Source organism: Pocillopora damicornis, chromosome 1 (assembly GCF_964200805.1).
Source record: "Pocillopora damicornis chromosome 1, jaPocDami1.2, whole genome shotgun sequence".
In the NCBI taxonomy this organism is placed as follows: Eukaryota; Metazoa; Cnidaria; class Anthozoa; order Scleractinia; family Pocilloporidae; genus Pocillopora; species Pocillopora damicornis.
In genome coordinates, this window is record NC_142670.1 from 17,581,450 (window position 1) to 17,599,596 (window position 18,147).

At 37.6% G+C, this 18,147-nt stretch overlaps 1 protein-coding gene and 1 pseudogene across 1 annotated transcript; both read left to right on the forward strand.

Moving 5' to 3' along the window:
- Positions 1 to 9,410: 9,410 nt before the first annotated feature.
- LOC149052426 (uncharacterized) lies at positions 9,411 to 14,669 on the forward strand (annotated as a pseudogene).
- A 666-nt stretch (positions 14,670 to 15,335) lies between these two features.
- On the forward strand, positions 15,336 to 17,473 carry LOC149052427 (uncharacterized). Its single transcript, XM_089180915.1, has 5 exons — positions 15,336 to 15,343; positions 15,921 to 16,052; positions 16,516 to 16,622; positions 16,790 to 16,899; positions 17,156 to 17,473. The coding sequence occupies exons 1-5, from the start codon at positions 15,336 to 15,338 to the stop codon at positions 17,456 to 17,458; spliced, it is 660 nt and encodes a 219-aa protein (XP_089037041.1). The 3' UTR covers positions 17,459 to 17,473.
- Positions 17,474 to 18,147: the final 674 nt, after the last annotated feature.

Below are 18,147 nucleotides of genomic sequence, written 5' to 3' on the forward strand. Positions count from 1 at the left end.
ATTTTGACTGGATCAAACACGATCAAAGCGAAGCAAAAATCGTATTTGCCATCCCCGTAAATTCATCCTTTCAGGCAGTAAATTTACGCTTTTTCCTAGCATTTACTGCCCCTGTAAAGTAGTCAAATGTGGATTTTTTTGTCACATTTGCCACTCGGCGCAAATACGTAGTGAACGATATTTTTCACCATCTTTGCTTCTAATGTAATTACTGTACAAATATAACGTTTGCGTAGTATTTGCTACTTGGTAAATATAAATTGTCGACCGCCTATGCTTTACATACAAATGTGATGCAAAAATGGGGTTTGCATCGCGGGTAAATGTAATCAAAACGACGTGCAGCGGAATGTTTGCTACAATTGTAAATTCATGTTTCGGTGCGGTAGATTTATCTATTTACCACATTTTTAGTTCATGTTAAATCTGATGCAAATGTGCAGTTTTTCTTCTCATTTGCTTCGGACTGTAAAGATTGAGTAAATGCGGTATTTACCATCTTTGCTTCGCGTGCAAATATTATCTAACGATGGAATTTGCCTCGGGGCAAATATAAACAAATTTGATCAAATGTGGTATTTACTTCATATTTGCATTGATTTTGCAGTTGTTGTAAATCCGTTTTTTCGTGCAGTGTACAATGATTAGATCTTGTGAATTGAGTAAACTAATTTTTTTGTAGAGTATTTAATTCTTTATATAGCTATGACCGTCACTTGAAGCTCAGTGAAAATCAGAGTCAAAATTATGTTTTGAAGCGACTTAATTCTCATAACTTTCTGCGCCGCAAGAACATGTAATCAGGTGTATTGCGGCGGTGGAAAATTGCAACGCCCTTTTTGAGAATGATAATCATATTAACAGAAGTTCGGAGAGATAATTTTAAACAATGGCAGGAACGAGGGAACCTGAGTAAATACGAAACATAACACGGAAACTAAGACCGCATTCCCCTTCCCCTTAAGAGAGAGCTGTGTTATCAAATTTCTCCGGGCTTCGTATGGTTGGACCTTCAGTGAGCTTTGCACTTTAATTTTTCTTGCCCTTGATGCGATAATTTCAGCACCTGAAAAACGAATCTCCTTATTCGTTAACAGTAAACTTTCACAAAGAGCCTGGATGTCGAGCAGTTAGTGCTTAGAAGCCTAGCTGCATACTCCTTACTCAAATGTTAAGAAGCATGTTTGCTCTGTTCTGGGTTATAGGCTGCTAAACTTTAATTGAGATATAGCAGAACGGTTTTCATTGCAACTATATATTTTTGCACCTAAAATTATCAGTTTTCAGTTCTAAAAAAGTAAACTACAGGTTCGCTGATCCATGTGCACCATATAGTGAAAACATTTAGCATTAGATCAGATTGGTCTTCATTTTTTCAATTTTTTTCCACATTATTTTACTTATAGTCTTGCGACAAAAAAATCATTAAATGTTTTGTTGTTGTTTCGTTTTGCTTTTTTGATACAACTGAGAGATAATGAGGGTTGCCTTTGCCAGCTTTGGAGTAGGTCATCGTAGTTCCTCACCCTAAGTATGGATTTTAACACAAACCTCCAAATACTGTCATTCTTAATTGTTTGTTTACTATCGACAGAGGCCTCCTAATACCATTCCAAATATCAAGCTATCAGTTAGATCTTTAATCATATTTTAGAGGTAAAATTATTCGCGAGTTATAAACTCTAAAAGAAAATTATCATTGTTATGCGTTGAAGGTGATTTCTAAAAATAGAGAAAAAACTACTTACAGGTACTCCAGATCAGTATTTGTGCTGAAAATATCTGACGGCAATTCCTTTACCGGATTACTGGACAAGTCACTAAAATTTCAATAATAAGAAAATAAAGTTAAAAGTGCATTCAAAACAGGTTAATTGTTCAGGTATTTTCATGCACTTCAAAGTTAGAAACCTCAACAGGAGCAAAAAGAAGTATTTTCCAAAGCTCTCTGATAGAAATTAGCGTGGGTGAGCGGTGAGAGTACTGCATACAGTGGTCTGGGTTCAAGCTTGCCGACCAGATATTCATCGGATTCTTTTCCCATGACGTCCCCGTTCCAGTCCGTGCCTGTTTTATAAATGACTGGATGGTCTCCTAGCCTCAGTAGGGTTTTTCCTCCACTCAATGTTTGCTCTCTTCCTTGTTTACTCTTAAATTTATCATTTTGGGATCATCATCCAGCTCCCTAGCTCCTTCCAACTCATCAAATTGCTTGTTAGCCTTGTTATTTCCTCCAGCACCTTCCATTGTTTCTTCAGAACTGAAAATTCCGGATTTTTGTGAAGATTGTGACCTAAAGGGAGTTTGCCATTTATTTTACTGTATTCCCTCCCCTACTTTTTAAAATTTATTTATTTATTTATTTATTATTCTATTTCATTTTTCACGTATTATTATCATCATTGTTATCATTATCAAAATTTTAACTATTATAAACATCATCAATAGAATTACTATTATTATATGTAGTGAAAACGTCTGGATGCCCAAAAAATAACGGAGCTCGTTTTGTCTAAGCATTTCAAAGAATAACACCTTCAGTCCAGCGTGGTGTCTTTAGAAGTTGTACGCCGAGTAGACTTTAGTTGGGGTAAGCTATCCATATAACTCCATGACATATCCAACCGGGCAATCAGTGTACGACCATCATTTTGGTGAGCCATGCTTGGTCCACGGAACCATATGCCATCTTCACATAGACCCATGCCATGCTCATAATCCGTTTCCTTCAATGACAATCCTAGGTCACCATCTTGTCAGTGATTAGGTTGTATGTGATTCCGCCACATTCAACCTTCGCTCCCCTCTGTTCCCCTCCATCAAGTCGTGTGTGTTAAGGTGGATGTCAAGTGGGATCTGCAAGCAAGATGTGAACCATTTATAGATGTTGTTGAGGCAAGTGGTAGGTCTTTGGTTTTCACTCGAGAAGTCTCCTGGTGAAGCTATGAGTTGTTTTTGAGCCTCATTTACTTCAGAAATGGCATTGAATGCTTGCGTAACCCCTTCGTGTAATGACCTTGCCCGCTTCCACTAAAAGTGGAGTAATCTATTCAAACCAGGCGCATAGAAGTTTACATTCTTGAGAATAATCTTTACGGCTACTCTGGTTTCTAGTATCCACTCTTGATCTGCAGTGGGTGGCAACTTTCTAGCAATTGCTTGTTTTATCTTCTGGGGGCCATTCAGCTTTGTTGTTACCAATCCTTCTCCTTTCCCATAAGCTACTCGCATTCTGAATCTTCTCGAATACATCAGCGTTGCTATGGGAACCGTCCTCAGTTGTTCTTTGATAGACAGGTCGATCTTCTGTTCCATCACACATGGATACAAACATAGAGTAATTCCGCCTTGTATCTTGTTTAAATCAGTAGTTAAGCGATCTTACTTTATCTTGTTTCTTGTCTCTGATGAAGTTTGTTTCCATGCAGTTGAAAAGTCGTGCAGATGAAATCCCTTTCTATTTTTCTGATAAGAATTCTCTGTTTTTCTCTACCTTTTTCTTTTTGTCCCTTAGTGTCTCTAGTTCCGCCTTTGCCATAGACATTCTTTTACAGAGTTCGTCCGCTTTCTCCACAAAAACTTTCTTCTTTCTGGAAGAATTCTTAGTTGCACTGTGACTCGTGGTTTTCTTCTAGCCTTTCAACAATAGAATGGCAACAACAGTTGAAAAGAGAGCGCACTTCGCGAGCCACAAATAGCCAAAAGGGTTTTCAGTGGGCGATACGCGGTGCCAGTTTATAAATTCCATCACACTCTTATTTATGTTCTCGATGTGGCTCTTTGTTGGTATTTCTTTTGTTCTAGTGTGAATCTCTCGGTATACGTTTTTACCCGCCTGACTGATGTCAGAGCAAACAATACGTTCGACTTTTAAATCAAAGCACGCACTTCTTCGCTCCATCGGTAGATTGTTACCAGATCCCAAAGGCTCAAAGATGTAAAATTTATATTGTTGTTTTAGAATTGTTATTATTGCTATCATTGTCATCATTAATATCTTTATTATTTTTACTATCACTGATATTATAAGTACAATCATTATTAGCTTTTTTCTTTCTGCTTTCTCTGTTTTACTCATGGCCACCTAGTTTATGCATTAACACAAATTTGTGGCCTAATGATAAATATTAAAATAGTATTTTTATATACGACGTAGCCTCTTTTTACCATCTTACTTTAAAGCCCGTTTCAACCAGTGCATTCTGAGACATATCAAAGTTGAAGTCTCAGTTTGCACTGAAATATAAATCTCCATGCAACACAGTTCGTACAAACATTGATGAAAGGGTTCATTACAAGTTCATGCGATTTTCAGAGCAGTAAATACTCGGAGGTATTTTGAATTAAAACAAATTTCATAAAAGTGCAATATTTTATCAGAGCAAACATTAACAAACTCAAATAAGAGCCACGTGTCACAAAAATCTTGGTTATTACTTCTGGTCATCTCACACGTATCTCTAATTATGTTGTAAATAAATGTTATAACATCCCCTACTTACAGAAAAGACAGACGGCGGTTGTTTCTAAAAATGCCTGAAGACAAATTCTTTAGCTTGTTTTCGTCAAGAGTCCTTTTACAAGAAAACATGTTAAAGTATTGATTAAGTTAAAGATGATGAAAGACCTCAATTTTTCCAAGTATTAAAGCTTTATACAAGAACAACAAACACATCATCAACCTTACTACAAATTTTTTGACTCAAATATACACAATATCTATTCAAACGATTTTTATCTTAGTCCAGTTTTTTCCAATACTATGTCACAGAAGAAAAAGCATGCTAAAAGAAAAACAACACTAAAAGCGAAAAAAAAGGAAATAAAGGAAAACCATCCTCAGCATCCCTGTGCACAAACAAAAAACCACAACAGAAAAAAAGTTAAGAGAGAAACAAGACAAAAAACCAAACAAACAAGTAGCAGCCTTTGTAACCCCGTGTATCATATGCATAAGGATTGAGGAAGGGAGTCGATGGGGGGGAGTTAATGTTAACTTGAAAAGACATTTCTTATATTATCAATCATATTCTTCTTATAAGGGTCTCTGATAAGTCTAAGTCTATTTAATTTTCAATTATTCTCTTTTCCACAGACACCTTATTTCTTGTAGAAATTGGAAGACTCAAGCATTATTTCGTCACAACATATTTATTTGCGTGATTTATTGCGTTGCTTTAAGCTTGATTTTTAAAAAAAGTCCTTATAGATAGATCTGGGACTCCAGTCCCGCTTTCGCTTCACTTTTTCGCCCATACTCTTGCGAAAAGTCTTGAATCCACAGCAATGGAGAGAAAATTGGCATTTGTTTTTGTCTTGTCCAGGTAACCAAGTTTCCTATCCTTGCAGAGTTAGTGGTTTCAGCCTCCGACAATTTCTTATAAACGGTTTACTTTGCTGTAAACTCTCGTTTCATAATCGATTAATGTTTTTATCGGGTATGGCTTAGAAGTATTACCTGACCTAATAGCTGAGTGGTAACATGTGGTATTCTCTGAATAATTTCCCTAAATTCAAACACCTTCGTGTAAGTCGCATACGAAGAAAATCTTTGTTCAACGTTATTCCAATCCTTCGCAGGTACTTTCAAGAAAAAAATTCGTACGCGCACTGTTTGGAAATAAAGCACCACACACTTTATGGCAAGGAAGGGGTTTGTAAATTTAAACTATAAGCCATTTTGTTGTTCCTCCCCTGACCTAAAGGAAGCCAGGAATATGGTAAAGGAGAAAATGAAGGGACACTCTTCCGTCGATTGGATAGGGTATCAAAGATGACCTCTCGTGAAAAGTAGCCGCACAGTTTAATCAATCTTCGAAGAGTTGTCAGCATTGCCTTGTAATCCAATAATTTTTTTTACATAAACTTGCGCTCCGCCGCTGCTGCTAATAGGAAAATATTTGCATTTCATAAACAGACGATCTAAAACAGAAAACATAACAAGCATAAAAGAACAAAAACAAAGCAATAAAAAAGGAAAGAAACGCTGACATAATTTTGTTCGTCGTTGTTCTAGCAACATTCCAACCAAATTTCGAGGGACTCCATCAATTTTATAGAACTTTTAAAACTCGCTTGAAGAAAAGGCGCTTACCAAAATGAGTTGCAAGTTATGGTTTTCTAAATAACTCACACCTTCCGGAAAATCATGTCAAAACCAGACTAATGATGAAAAAGTAACTCAACCGGTTTCGAAAAGTATTGCACGTAAACGCATTATATAGACAAAGCTGAGTGGAAATAAGATCTCACGGTAAAGATAATTGCAGCAAAAAAGTCGCTTGGAAATTCATGTCGGTGGATTTAAAATTCAGCGGGAGTGAACGAACTCCCCTCCCGAAGATGGGCGAAATAAGCCTCCAGTGGCTACCCAACCTTCCTCACCGTCCTTACACACTAACCCTCCAAAGATAATTAGGCTGAGAACCGATAAACCGGGTTGAGTTTTTCTGATTGATGACTTAAAAGCTTAGCCTTAGCTAATAACATTGTTTTATGAACAACGATACACTTTGTGACTTTAACAAATGACTGATCATTTCGGTGTCGTAACTGTTACAGTTATCCCTTAAGTCTTTCGTCGTCCATGCCCATCGTTCCTTTATATTGCTTGCATGATTAAGTGGCTAGGGATGTTTTTGGTAAGAACCCAGGTTGCTGATACAGCAACGTATTTATACTTTCAGGTAAATCTGTCGATACTATTATTTAGTTTCGCTTTTCGGGCGTAGATGTCTTTTAAGACATCCATTTATAAGTTAACCATTCGTCAATCTGTTATTTTTAAACAGAAAGGATTTCAATGGTGTCATAGGAAACATCATGATGTTCGAGTTCCTGGACATTTAAGTCTTAGTCTCTCTAGAGCGGACCGGTGCATTTCGGTCCAAAAACTGATCTCTTTCAAACTATTCCCATGAATCGGTCTTAGTCTAAGAGTATTTGAGATCACCTTGGTTCTCCGAAATATTGAAAAATAAATTTTTCCCGTGTGGAAATCGCGTTCGCGTTCAAGGCCTGTTTTTGACAGCGCCGAAGTATCATATATCATCATAAATGGCACAAATTGCAGTGCTCGTCTGTTCACAAAATTCTTCTTTGAGGAATATTTTTTGTTTCGCATATTTAGATCGATCCTTTATGAGAACAAATCACGAATGTTTTTCCTTTTCAACAGTTTTTGGCACTGAAAATTCTTTTTATGTTTGACACCTAGTTTGCTTCTGCTTCCGTGACCGTCAATCCCGCTTCTGCTTTAAAGTCCAACTTGTTCCCGATGACATTTTATTCAGACTAACTAAAATAAGATTGAGGAGTATGCAAATTTAAGATTCAAATAGTGATTTCGGTGAACTTTTAACACAGCTGGCACATTTCGAAAATTACAACCAACGCTGCATAAAGAGCGGACTCAATTATATACCAAATTTACGTAGACTACCATGATAGACGACGAACAGGGAAAGGTGTGGGTACCGACTTGTTTCCGATTCACGTGACATTTTCCAATTATGATCTACCAAGTGAGTGTCCAATTAATTTATTTAATTTATAAGTATTCTATTTTTAACATAGATACCTGTTTTCTCGTAGGAAAGGAAAGACTCAAGTACCTTATTGGTACCAATTTTCGCGGGCACTTAATTTCGCGAAAAAAGGGTCGGCATATCTCGCGGGTCTCTATTTTCGCGATTTGGGCCCAAAATTATTTTCTTCCCGAATCAATTTTCGCGAAATTATTTCGTTAATTTTATTATTATTTTACACTTCTTATTGCTTAAAATCATTAATTCATAACAACACCAAATTATAGAAACTGCATAGTGTACCATAGGCATAGTCAAAGACATTATCCTTATGCTTAACGTTCTTTGTAATTGTATAATACATATTTACACGGTAGCCGTGAAATAGACTAGAGCTTGTGTACCATTGGCATAAAGTTATTGGGCCTCTAATCAATTTCTAGGGCGAGCTCAATATCAGTGAGGGGGTCTTCTTGAGGGAGATTTGTTTGTCCATCTAAGAGGCCGGAGATCCCGGCTTTCTCCCATCCTTTCGCAATGTGTCCCAAACCAACAGGACTACTCAGGTGGTTGTAAAGGTCCACCAACCAGATGGTATGAAGTGGTTTTATGACTGACCTCCCGATTCTATCTGCTGCTTTACTTCGTCCGAGTACCATATCGTAAACTTGTCCTTGATAAATCTCTTGGCCTCCCCATTGACGGTGAGATTCAGAGGCTGAAAGAAGTGGGTCAGATTGGCGGGCACCGACACAATCGCAATATTTAGCGATACCAGTCTCTTCTAAACCTTTGCGGTTTTTGGCCTCTAAACACATCCCAAATCAGCAGAGCTTTTTGAGTTGGCGCCAGTTTGAGCTCCTTTCTTTTCCTCTCGACATAGGGGACGATTAATTTATCTATCAAGGTTAGAGTTTCATCTTCATTAGAGCAATGTTTCGGATTCTGGGAAATCGCGATTCCTCTGGGGAAATTAAAACCTCATCTTGTTAATGTCAGTGAGAAATGTAAGGTTAGATTCTTCAAACATCCCTCTGGGAACTGGAGGACGAGTGGTTGTTCCAGCTCGGCGAGTAAAATTGCAGCACCTATAAATGGACTTCACCCAAGTCACTGTAGGCTCAAATTCTCTTAAATATGGCGTCTTATTACTATCAACAAGCGCCAGCGCTGTTGCCTTCACGACACAGAAACTAACTACTCCACCTCTGCCGGTTTCTAATGCTCCTAAGAAGAGAGATTGATATACTGTCCAGGTCACAGAGTATTGGTGGTCGTCCACGGGTGTCACTCGGGATAGCAATGACAGTCGCGTCTTTGTTACCTTTTTTCTTCTCCTCGCGTAGTTTCTTCTCTTAAGCCCGCTTGAAAGTTCTTACAGTGCTTTCCTTTAATGTTGGGAGTTCCTCCTTGAAATGATTGATGGCTTTCGAATTACCATTCGCACTGGCATATTTCCCAATCTTGGCGCATGTTTCAGCCGAATAGTGTTGGTATTTTCCACGTTTTCTTGCTGCTGAAGTAGTCGAGGAACCTTCATTCGAGTGAGGATTCACCAAGCTCGCAACAGACGATTCCACGGCAAAATATTCACCATTGCCCAAGGAAGTGCTTTCTTGGCTTGGAAAGTAGGCCGGAACAGCAATTTCCAGGTCTTCAGAGGCATTAGAATTGTTTGGATGTTCCGTTACTTTTTTCTATTGAACCGTGAAACCGCAACGAAACAAGGACATTTTACCAAAGAAACTTAAACCAGAATGTGGCGCGTCTTCGCAGCGCTGTAACGCTAATAAAGGGAACAGAGAGACTATTGTGTTTTGTTTGTTGTTGGTTTCCAATCTCAGTTTACAAATACCACGTGTTACCTTTAGCTGTCACAATACAATGGACTGCAACAGAACACCCATATTGAGGGGAACAGAAAACACACCAGATCTTGATATGGCGAGCAGAGATCACACGGTGGGTCTATCACGTATTGGTTTAAGTGCGGTCTCCGCGGGTTTCACGTTTTTAAAGAGGTTTGGAGTCCGATTTTTGGAGAGAAATTAAAATGCTGCTACGAGAGAAACAACTGTTACGATCGCTATGCTATTGCCGCGACCAAGCGCCTTCGAGGCTGTCTTGCAAACTCTGCAGTTGGTCACTTTCCCGGGGAAATTTCCAGAGCTACACACTTTTTCTACTCAGAGGAGGGGTTGTTTGTGCTAAAGTCATCGGCAAGAATCACAGAAGATCTCCACTAGTGCAAGAACGACTGGAAATTCCCGTTTAAGGTACAGCTGAGATGGATCCGAAAGGAAGAAGGCAATACTATAAACAGGTTATCGTTAAAATTATGAAAAACCCGGGATAGATGGCCATTTCGATGACTGTACAAAATAGGTGCTGAAAGGACCTGAAGACGACGATAGCGATACAGACGAAGAGGTTCAAAACAACGCAGATAGTCAAATTTGACTGTTAAACTGTTATTCGTCATCTGTAGGCACGCCATAAAACTTTTACACATTATACACAATACGTAGACATATGTTTCCTCATTGAATTATAAAAAACCAAGGAATATAGGAGGATATTAAATTTCGCGACATTACAGTTCGCGGGATTTTTTTCGCGTCGCTTTAAGTTCGCGATTTTTTTTTAAATCGCGAAATTCGCGGAATTAAAGCGACGCGAAAATTAGTACCAATAAGGCAATTTTTACGCTCATAATTTGTCACTTTATAATTGAAGCGTTATTTATTTGCTTGATCTATCTCGTTGCTTTTAGCCCATGCTCCTACGAAATGCCTTGAATCCACAGCAGGAAAGAAAATATTTCTTTTTGTCTTGTCGCAGTAACCGGGCTTTATATCATCCGCAAGCGAAGGAGCTCGTTTCAGCTTCTGACAGTTGTTCATCAACAATCGTCTTTGCAACAATGCCTCCTTTCATAATCCATAAATATTTTTCACGAGTATAGTCTAAACGTGTCGCCAGACCTTACAACCGAGTAGTATCTTGTGATATTATCAAACTTATTTTCCCCAAATTCAATGCCTTCCGTGTAGGTCCCAAATAAAAAAACCGTTGTGAGTCTAATTTACATATACATACATGCACTTTATTTCAGCGCGACAATAGTTAAAGCTGGTGCTTATATGGTCTTCCATCTGAGTACTAGGTTTGCAATAATTTACAAGTTACTGAAATACTGAATACTGCAGCCATTAAAAATATATAAAATCGTCATTACTTAAATCAAAGGTTCAGGTGGATGTCACTTTGAAATGAAAGTCTCCTAGTTCATGAATCTTGCTTAGTTTCAAATGTATAGTCCATCGTTCATTTTTGCTCTATGCGGATGTTTGAATGTAATTGTATTCCAGAAAATAGCACCCCTTGTAACTAATAGACTCTTCTTACATATACTCGCGGGTGCCTTCAAGAAAAAAAAAATTCGTGTGCGCGCCACTTTTAAAAAACACAACCACACGCTGCATAACAATAACTCGATTAAACTGTTATTTCCTCTCGTGAGTCGAAGGAAGCAAGTACAATAAAATGAGTGTCATTTAACTGAGTACTAAACATGGCCTTTGATAAAATGTGTTCGCAAAAAGTCATCACAAAGAATCAAACGCCGAAGTGTGTCAGTATTTTCCCGCAATCCAACTAAGAGAGGGTGTCAGTAACTCAAAATTCGTTTTCACTCCTACTTTCATATTTTGTAGCCCAATATGTCTTAACAATTGTGGTACAGTTTTTTTTGTGAAAATATATTTCAGTTTTCGAGAAATGACTTTTCTCGTTCGATCGCTAAAATATGCAAATTTTTACCGTAAATATTACCCGTGTTGTGTGACCTCGTGTCATGAATATACTTGACCTCCGGTATTTCTGTCAACATAATCCTTTCTTTTATCATCTAAAATTAATCCCCTGTCATTGCTGAAGCTGGCAAAGGAATATTTATTTTTAGGTGAATACTTTTGTCCGACATACTTTTCCCATGTCGAAAAGTAGCATAACAGAATCTACTGAGCTTCTACCTTTTAAAAGAAAAAAGGATGGTTATAAAGTCACTGTAAATATTTAATTGTGTATTTGTGTTGTTTCATCTTGAGACGAACTCAAAGTTTGGCAAAATTTACTTGCCAGCGATTATGAAATATACATGGCGTGCCTACTTGTCGCCACCGTTTACTGTCATAAATTACTACAGTAACTTTACAACCATCCTTTTGTCTTTTCAAAGCTTGAAGCTCAGTAGATTCTGCTTTTTCTTAATAACTCGACTGTATGTCACATTTGCTATTATTATTTTTTCCTTTTTTGCTTTTGTTTTAAATGGGTTGTTCAGGTAATAAACTTTAACTTATTGAAAAAAAATCGCCAATGTAAAGTCATTCACAACGAGATTCAGAGAAAGTTTTTGTTACAAAATTTTTGTTTGGGGCTACTTTCATATTCCATTTTATATCATATCTTACACTTTTCTGTTCATAAAACTTTCTTTACATTTATGAACGCAAGAATCCTCTCTCTAAAAGCAAAGCAATTTATCTGGTTCAATGTTGTACACATTTCTCATTTCCTAAATATTCCAGCCACCCCTTAGAGACTTTAAAAATATTTTACATCCAAAAGGCTTGGAAAAAGGACACAATGGACACAAACCTAATTTAAGCGCTCGAAATAATGGATATCAGCACGGAGAAAAACCTTTTTCCTCATTGCCTGGTTTTGTTTCCTGTCACAAATCAGTATCGGAATTATTATTTGTGACACTCCACGGATTTCAGGAAATAAGATGAACGCACGCACACGGCACGTTATAACACGCTCGCGCGCCAGTAGCATAACACGCTTACCGTGCAGATATGTACATAAGAACAATTGATTCTGGAAAGCGTGTTGGTAGTCATTTTTCATATCTGGCCAGCGCGGTAGAGCTTTGAATCTAGAACTCGCTAGATTTATTTATTTTTTTTTTAACACGCTAAGTTCCTTTGTTTCCTCAATACGCTAACTTATCTTTTATCACCCAGCTTAATTTGTCACTTGTGTTTGTCAAGTATGTTACTAACAGAATATAAGCGAAAATGAAGATCTCCTGTCCTTTTCGAAAGTTGTAATAAAAAAAGAGACACTCACGACAAATCACTTTCCCTCAGGATTTTCACGAGGAATTCAGTGAGCACGACGTGTTTCAAAAGGTCCAGAGGAGCTCAGTTTGAACACATGAATTACTGTTTTAAAAGTTAATCCTAGCGCGTAAAATATAAATCCTTATCGCTTCACGCAGTTAATAAGCCCTATCAATCCTTTAGCAACAGATTATCGGCTCCATGTCCACCTAACGACTCGGTCGCTGTTTGTCACTCTATGCAAGTCGGCAATTTTAAAATAAATAACCGCTAGTTAGCCGGCGCAAACCGAAGCTTTCCTAGCGAAGCCGCGTATTATTCATTATTATATACATACCGAGATTTACGCGCCAAAATTCATCGAGACAAAAATAGTTTCTTCGCGCTAGAGGCGCCAGCTGATTGGTCATACGATTATCATTATTTTCACTAGTGAAAAAAAACGTGTCGCTTGCTCGCCGCTCCTCTTGACCGACAAATTGCACATTTCTAAGAGCTTAGGCGCATCTTTTTTTTTTAAAGAAAGATGGCTTAAAATCAGATTAACAGTTTTCAGAGCCTAGATTTATCAGTAGAAGAGTTCATAGACGGACAGAAAATGAGAAAACTAAGAAAAAGACTAAACAATATGTTACTCTGTTCCATGAATTTCTTGTTTTCAATGGCAAGACGAGGCAAATGAACGAATGACCCCTTAAGCGCTGAACAAGTTTAGTTCCTTCTAACGGTTCGCAGAAAAGAAGACAACTAGGAATACGAGCCTAATTCCTTAAGGGCATTTTTCGCTAGCTTTTAGCGCCATTTGAAGAAAAAAAACTATGGACTTTGCCTTATGACGAAAAACACCAAAAAAAAAACCAAACAAAAAACACGACGTTGCTCTGTTCCATGAATTTCTTGTTTTGAAAGGCAAGACGAGACGAATGGACGAATGACTCCTCAAGCTGAACAAGTTTCTCAGCGAGTTCCTTATAACGGTTCGCAAAAAAGAACACAACGAGGAATACGAGCCTAATTCCCTAAGGACTTTCTTCGCCAGTTTTCAGCGCCATTCGAAGAAAAATATACTATGGACTTTGCCTTATGAAAAATGTCCAGTTCGAGCAAACTAGGAAAGCGCTTCAGTCAAAGCAAAGGGATCTAAACGGAAAGGCATGGGCAACAAGTCTAATGCTTCTGCTGCTTTAAGTGAGGAAGATATTCAAGTTCTGTTTGAAAAGTATCTCTTGGGAAGTTCCACGGCAGAAGCGCTTTTAAACACGGTATGGCTCAACAACATAATCCATTTTAAGTTACTAGGCTGCAGGGAGCATAGACAAATGTGTTCAAGGGGAGACGTAAAACTTTTTCAAAACTTCCATAGGGCAGGAGTACCTCGAATTCAATGAAAGACAAACCAAAACTCGTTCAAGAAACGATCCATGGATGGAAGAGCCATTGCACCGAAAATGTTTGCTGTGCCGAACAACCAGAAATGTCCAGTAAAAGCCTACAAAGTCTACGCAGAAAAGCGACCCGCGGAAATGGAAACCAACGATGCACCGTTTACTTTGACAGTACTCAATGTAAAATCTGGCAACAATGACGTACTGCCAACTGCTATTATGCAACTGTCAGGACACAAAAACGTTCAAAGTATCACTCGGTACTCTACCGTCTCACAGAAACAACAATTGAATATGAGTCACACTCTCACTGGAATGAGTTCGAGAGAAATAACTCCCCAGTCTGGCTCTTCTATTCCAGAGAAAAGAAAGCACGAGTTTGACGAACTCACTTATCCAACATTTCGTCCATTTTTTTCTCAGCAAAGCAAGCAAGCAGCGCAGCAGCCCGTTTCTCTTTTTTTCGGGTGCTGTTCTAAGCGGAGGACATATAGGTGTGGCAATAAACACTTTAAATCAATCGCCCACACTTTCAGTGTGAGAGGAAAACCCTAGCAAAACTTACAAAAGAATCAAACCTCTTGATTCGGATTCTTACTGGTGTTTGTCAATTCAAGCATGCGGGTCCTCATAAGCAACAAAAAAGTGAAGTCTCGGGTTTTTCGACATATTTTCAGGATGTCTTATTTCATTCTTACTAGCTCTGCCTTTTAACGGCATTTTAGCTCGATAATTTAAATGTAAAGTATTTTACAAGGACGCCATTTCAGTGCAACTCTCGAACTGTGAGGGCTTGATCGTGCGTTGTTTTCCTTTGAAAGAAAATAAAGATATGTTTATCTTTGAGTTCTATTCGCTTTTAAATCCAGGAACGTATATGATAAATAAGTTATTTCACGGTTGGTTCACTTGTGCGAATTTTATTCACTCGTTGTGAATAAAAATCGTACGCGCTCACTAGCCGTGAAACAACCTACAATTGTACGCTAATCATGGCATCTTACGAGCTCTTCGTCTTTAGCACTGCGGTATATACCTTGCCCAACGCAAATTTAACTTGAGGATAATTAAAATTAACATGGTCGAAGGTACTAACGAGTCTTTTTTAGCTCGCAAACTCAGCGAACTTAAATTTTCAAACTCCTCTGGACCCTGTGCGTGTATTCACTTGCTTTTCGTTTCCATAGTTAGGTCATTTACACTACAACATGTTTACACGCGCAAAGGAACAAGCAAACGCTTCGTAGTCGTTCATTATCAAGTTTCAAAATGCAATTACTCATTCTTACGAGATGGTAAGGTGCAACACGTCGAGAACTAAAGGTTTCCACCGGTTGGACAGCGGAAAATTAGGCTTTCTTGTGCCCGTTTTACAAAGAAAGTTTGACTCGCCATTTTTTAGCGAGCAATGGAATCAGATAGCCGCTCGCATTAATACAAAATGTAGAGGAAAGAGAAGGACTCTTATTCACAGACTTGAGAAAACTTGTTTTGAAAACACAAAGATGGCACAATCAGTCTATTATTTCACACAAAAAATTATGGGTCAGTGAATTGAACAGAGTTAGTCATTGTTCAACAAAACTGCCTTCTAAGTTATTTTAAATGTGGCTAATCCTAGCATATAAACTTTACTAATTATGTGGAGCCTAAAGAGGGCATAAAACGCAGACTAGAAAATCATCTATATGCCCAGAATAATGCATTAACAAACAGGTTGCGTGACGACAGTCAAAGAAATAGGAATAAAAGGAATAAAGTTTGGTAAATAGACTGTCAGTTAATAAAAAAAAGTATATTAGATATTTAATGATTTTGTTCACTCCTTCAGTTTTCACAGTAACTTTATAACCATGCTTTTGTGTTTTAAATCTCAGAAACTCTGTCATATCGGTCATTGTTAAAACTGTCTTTGTTTTGATGCTCCTTTTCGACATTTTCTACTTTTCACAGCACTATGTTCGTTCAAAGATTGAACAGTTAGGCCTTGCATGGAACACTGACAAGAAGTAAGCCTAAGCTTAATAAATCATGTTTAAAGTTATATAATATAAGCTAATGTAGAAACAAAAAGTTGTTGAAAAGTTAAAAAAAAATGTTTTTTGCTTGAAATGTCTTCCTTTGGATGCTCAAAAAAAATTATTTGATGGTGAGCTAGCTGGCTGATTGTGTAGCTTGTTGTAGACATTTGGGGCTGAGCTCTTCATCAGTGGAAGTCAAAAGATGATATGTTGTTGAGAAAGATCTCTGGGCCATGAGAGACAGAAAGTAACTTTCTCAACAAAACATCACCTGCTGATCAGACTTCCACTGTTGAATGGCTAAGCCCAAACATTTGGAGCAAAAAATTTTTTAATCTGCAATTTATACTTGAGCACAAGAACTCTGTTTTATCCTGTTTTAACTCAAAAGTTATCTTTTGCAGTTAGATTTTCAGATTATTAATGATGGGATTATTTCAATTTCCTACAGAGAGAATGAACCACCAAACCTAGCTGTAGTAGCCACCATCTTGAAAGAGGTCAAAGAAGTAGAGCAGATTCAAAATGATTCTCTTTGTACAGAAAGAAGAATTCTAGGTATGATTGAATGGGGATTGTTTTGCCAAATAAACACAATTTGTCTTTAACTTTGGGTTGAATTTTTTTGAGACAAGTGCCCCATCTTGCCCCTTGCTCACTACAACCCTGAAAACTGACAATCTTTTTCATATAACTGATTGTGGCGTACTTACCTTTCCTTTCAGATGCTATTTCTCAAAACTTTGCATCATCAAAGAAACGTAGACGACAGGAAGAAAATGGTACTTACGAGCATTATCAGAGGGAGCAAAAGAAGCGACAAAGAATTAAAAGGGTAAAAAAATTTGTTTGGCTTTTTAACACTCTATTATCTTATCAGCTTGTATGTTTGAGTAAATTTCAAAAGGTTTGAATTCAAGTTTGATCTAAAAACAGGGTAAGGTTCAAATTACACTGTAGATCTGCTGATACAAAACATTTTATGCCAAGAACAACTCTGACCAGTGACACAAGGGCTTTATAAATGTTTTATTGTAGGAATATCTCACCATTCGGTATTATAAAAACTTATTTCGCATTTTCCCTTTTAGAAACTGGATAAGAGACTCAAAGTGGCAAGTGAAGAAGAGAAGAGACAACCAATTTTCGAGGCCCTGCATCCTAGTCTTGTCTCTTCAGACGAGTCTGATGAAGAAGATCCCACATCAATGGTAACAAGGCCCCTTACCTGGAGGACAGAAGAAGTTACCAACTTCTTCCATATACTAGACCAGAGGTATAAGTCTTCCATGACAAATCAGCAAAAGAGGCAGTCAATGAACAGAAGGGTTGGTAGACCAAGTCATAGAAATAATAGAGAGATCCCAGAAAAATTGCTCTGGGCCACCACCTAAATTTAATTTTAATTTTAGTATACAGTCACTCAACTCTCTTCCCTAGGACCATTTCTTATGAAGTTGCTACATTTCTACCCAATTATACAGATGATGTAGGTCTACCATCTCCATTCTTTTATTCTGTCTGAATTTAGTTTTTAATTTGACAATTTGCTGATTTCAATTTTCTCACAAGAAACCACCTTAGTTGGCAAATGTGAAGTGAGACTTCTGTACAATCATGGTTGATTACAAGAGAGTTTGAAGACTGTAAACATATACATGTATAACATGTAATATTTTGAGCAATTTAAGTAATTGAGCAGCCTACATTTAAGTTATTGTCAGTGGATAGTGAAATCAGTTTCTAGAATATTTTGCCTTCCCTGACCACCATTTGGCACTTATGTCCAGGATTGAATGCAGGTGTTTTTTGGCAAACAATTCACATTATATGAATAGATTTTTGAACATTATCACACTACATTATCACAGAATTGTGCATTTAAGTGAATTTTTATTAGTGAGAAAAATTTATCGTGCTCATTTTAAAGAGCCCAAAATCCTTGACATATCTGCTATTTTAGAGGTGGCTGCAATTTTCATTCTTCCTTTTAGAGTTCTCTTGTTCTCCATCAGATGGAGTACTCCAAGATTTTCTCAGTCCAAGTAAATATTTTCTCTTCAAGTAAATATTTTAGAAGTTT

What these genes read in the sequence shown, in the direction of transcription:
- LOC149052427 (XM_089180915.1), top strand. An exon ending in GCATGGAACACTGACAAGAA is followed by an intron (nt 16,053 to 16,515) that starts GTAAGCCTAAGC and finishes AATTTCCTACAG; the next exon opens with AGAGAATGAACCACCAAACC. An exon ending in AGCGACAAAGAATTAAAAGG is followed by an intron (nt 16,900 to 17,155) that starts GTAAAAAAATTT and finishes TTTCCCTTTTAG; the next exon opens with AAACTGGATAAGAGACTCAA.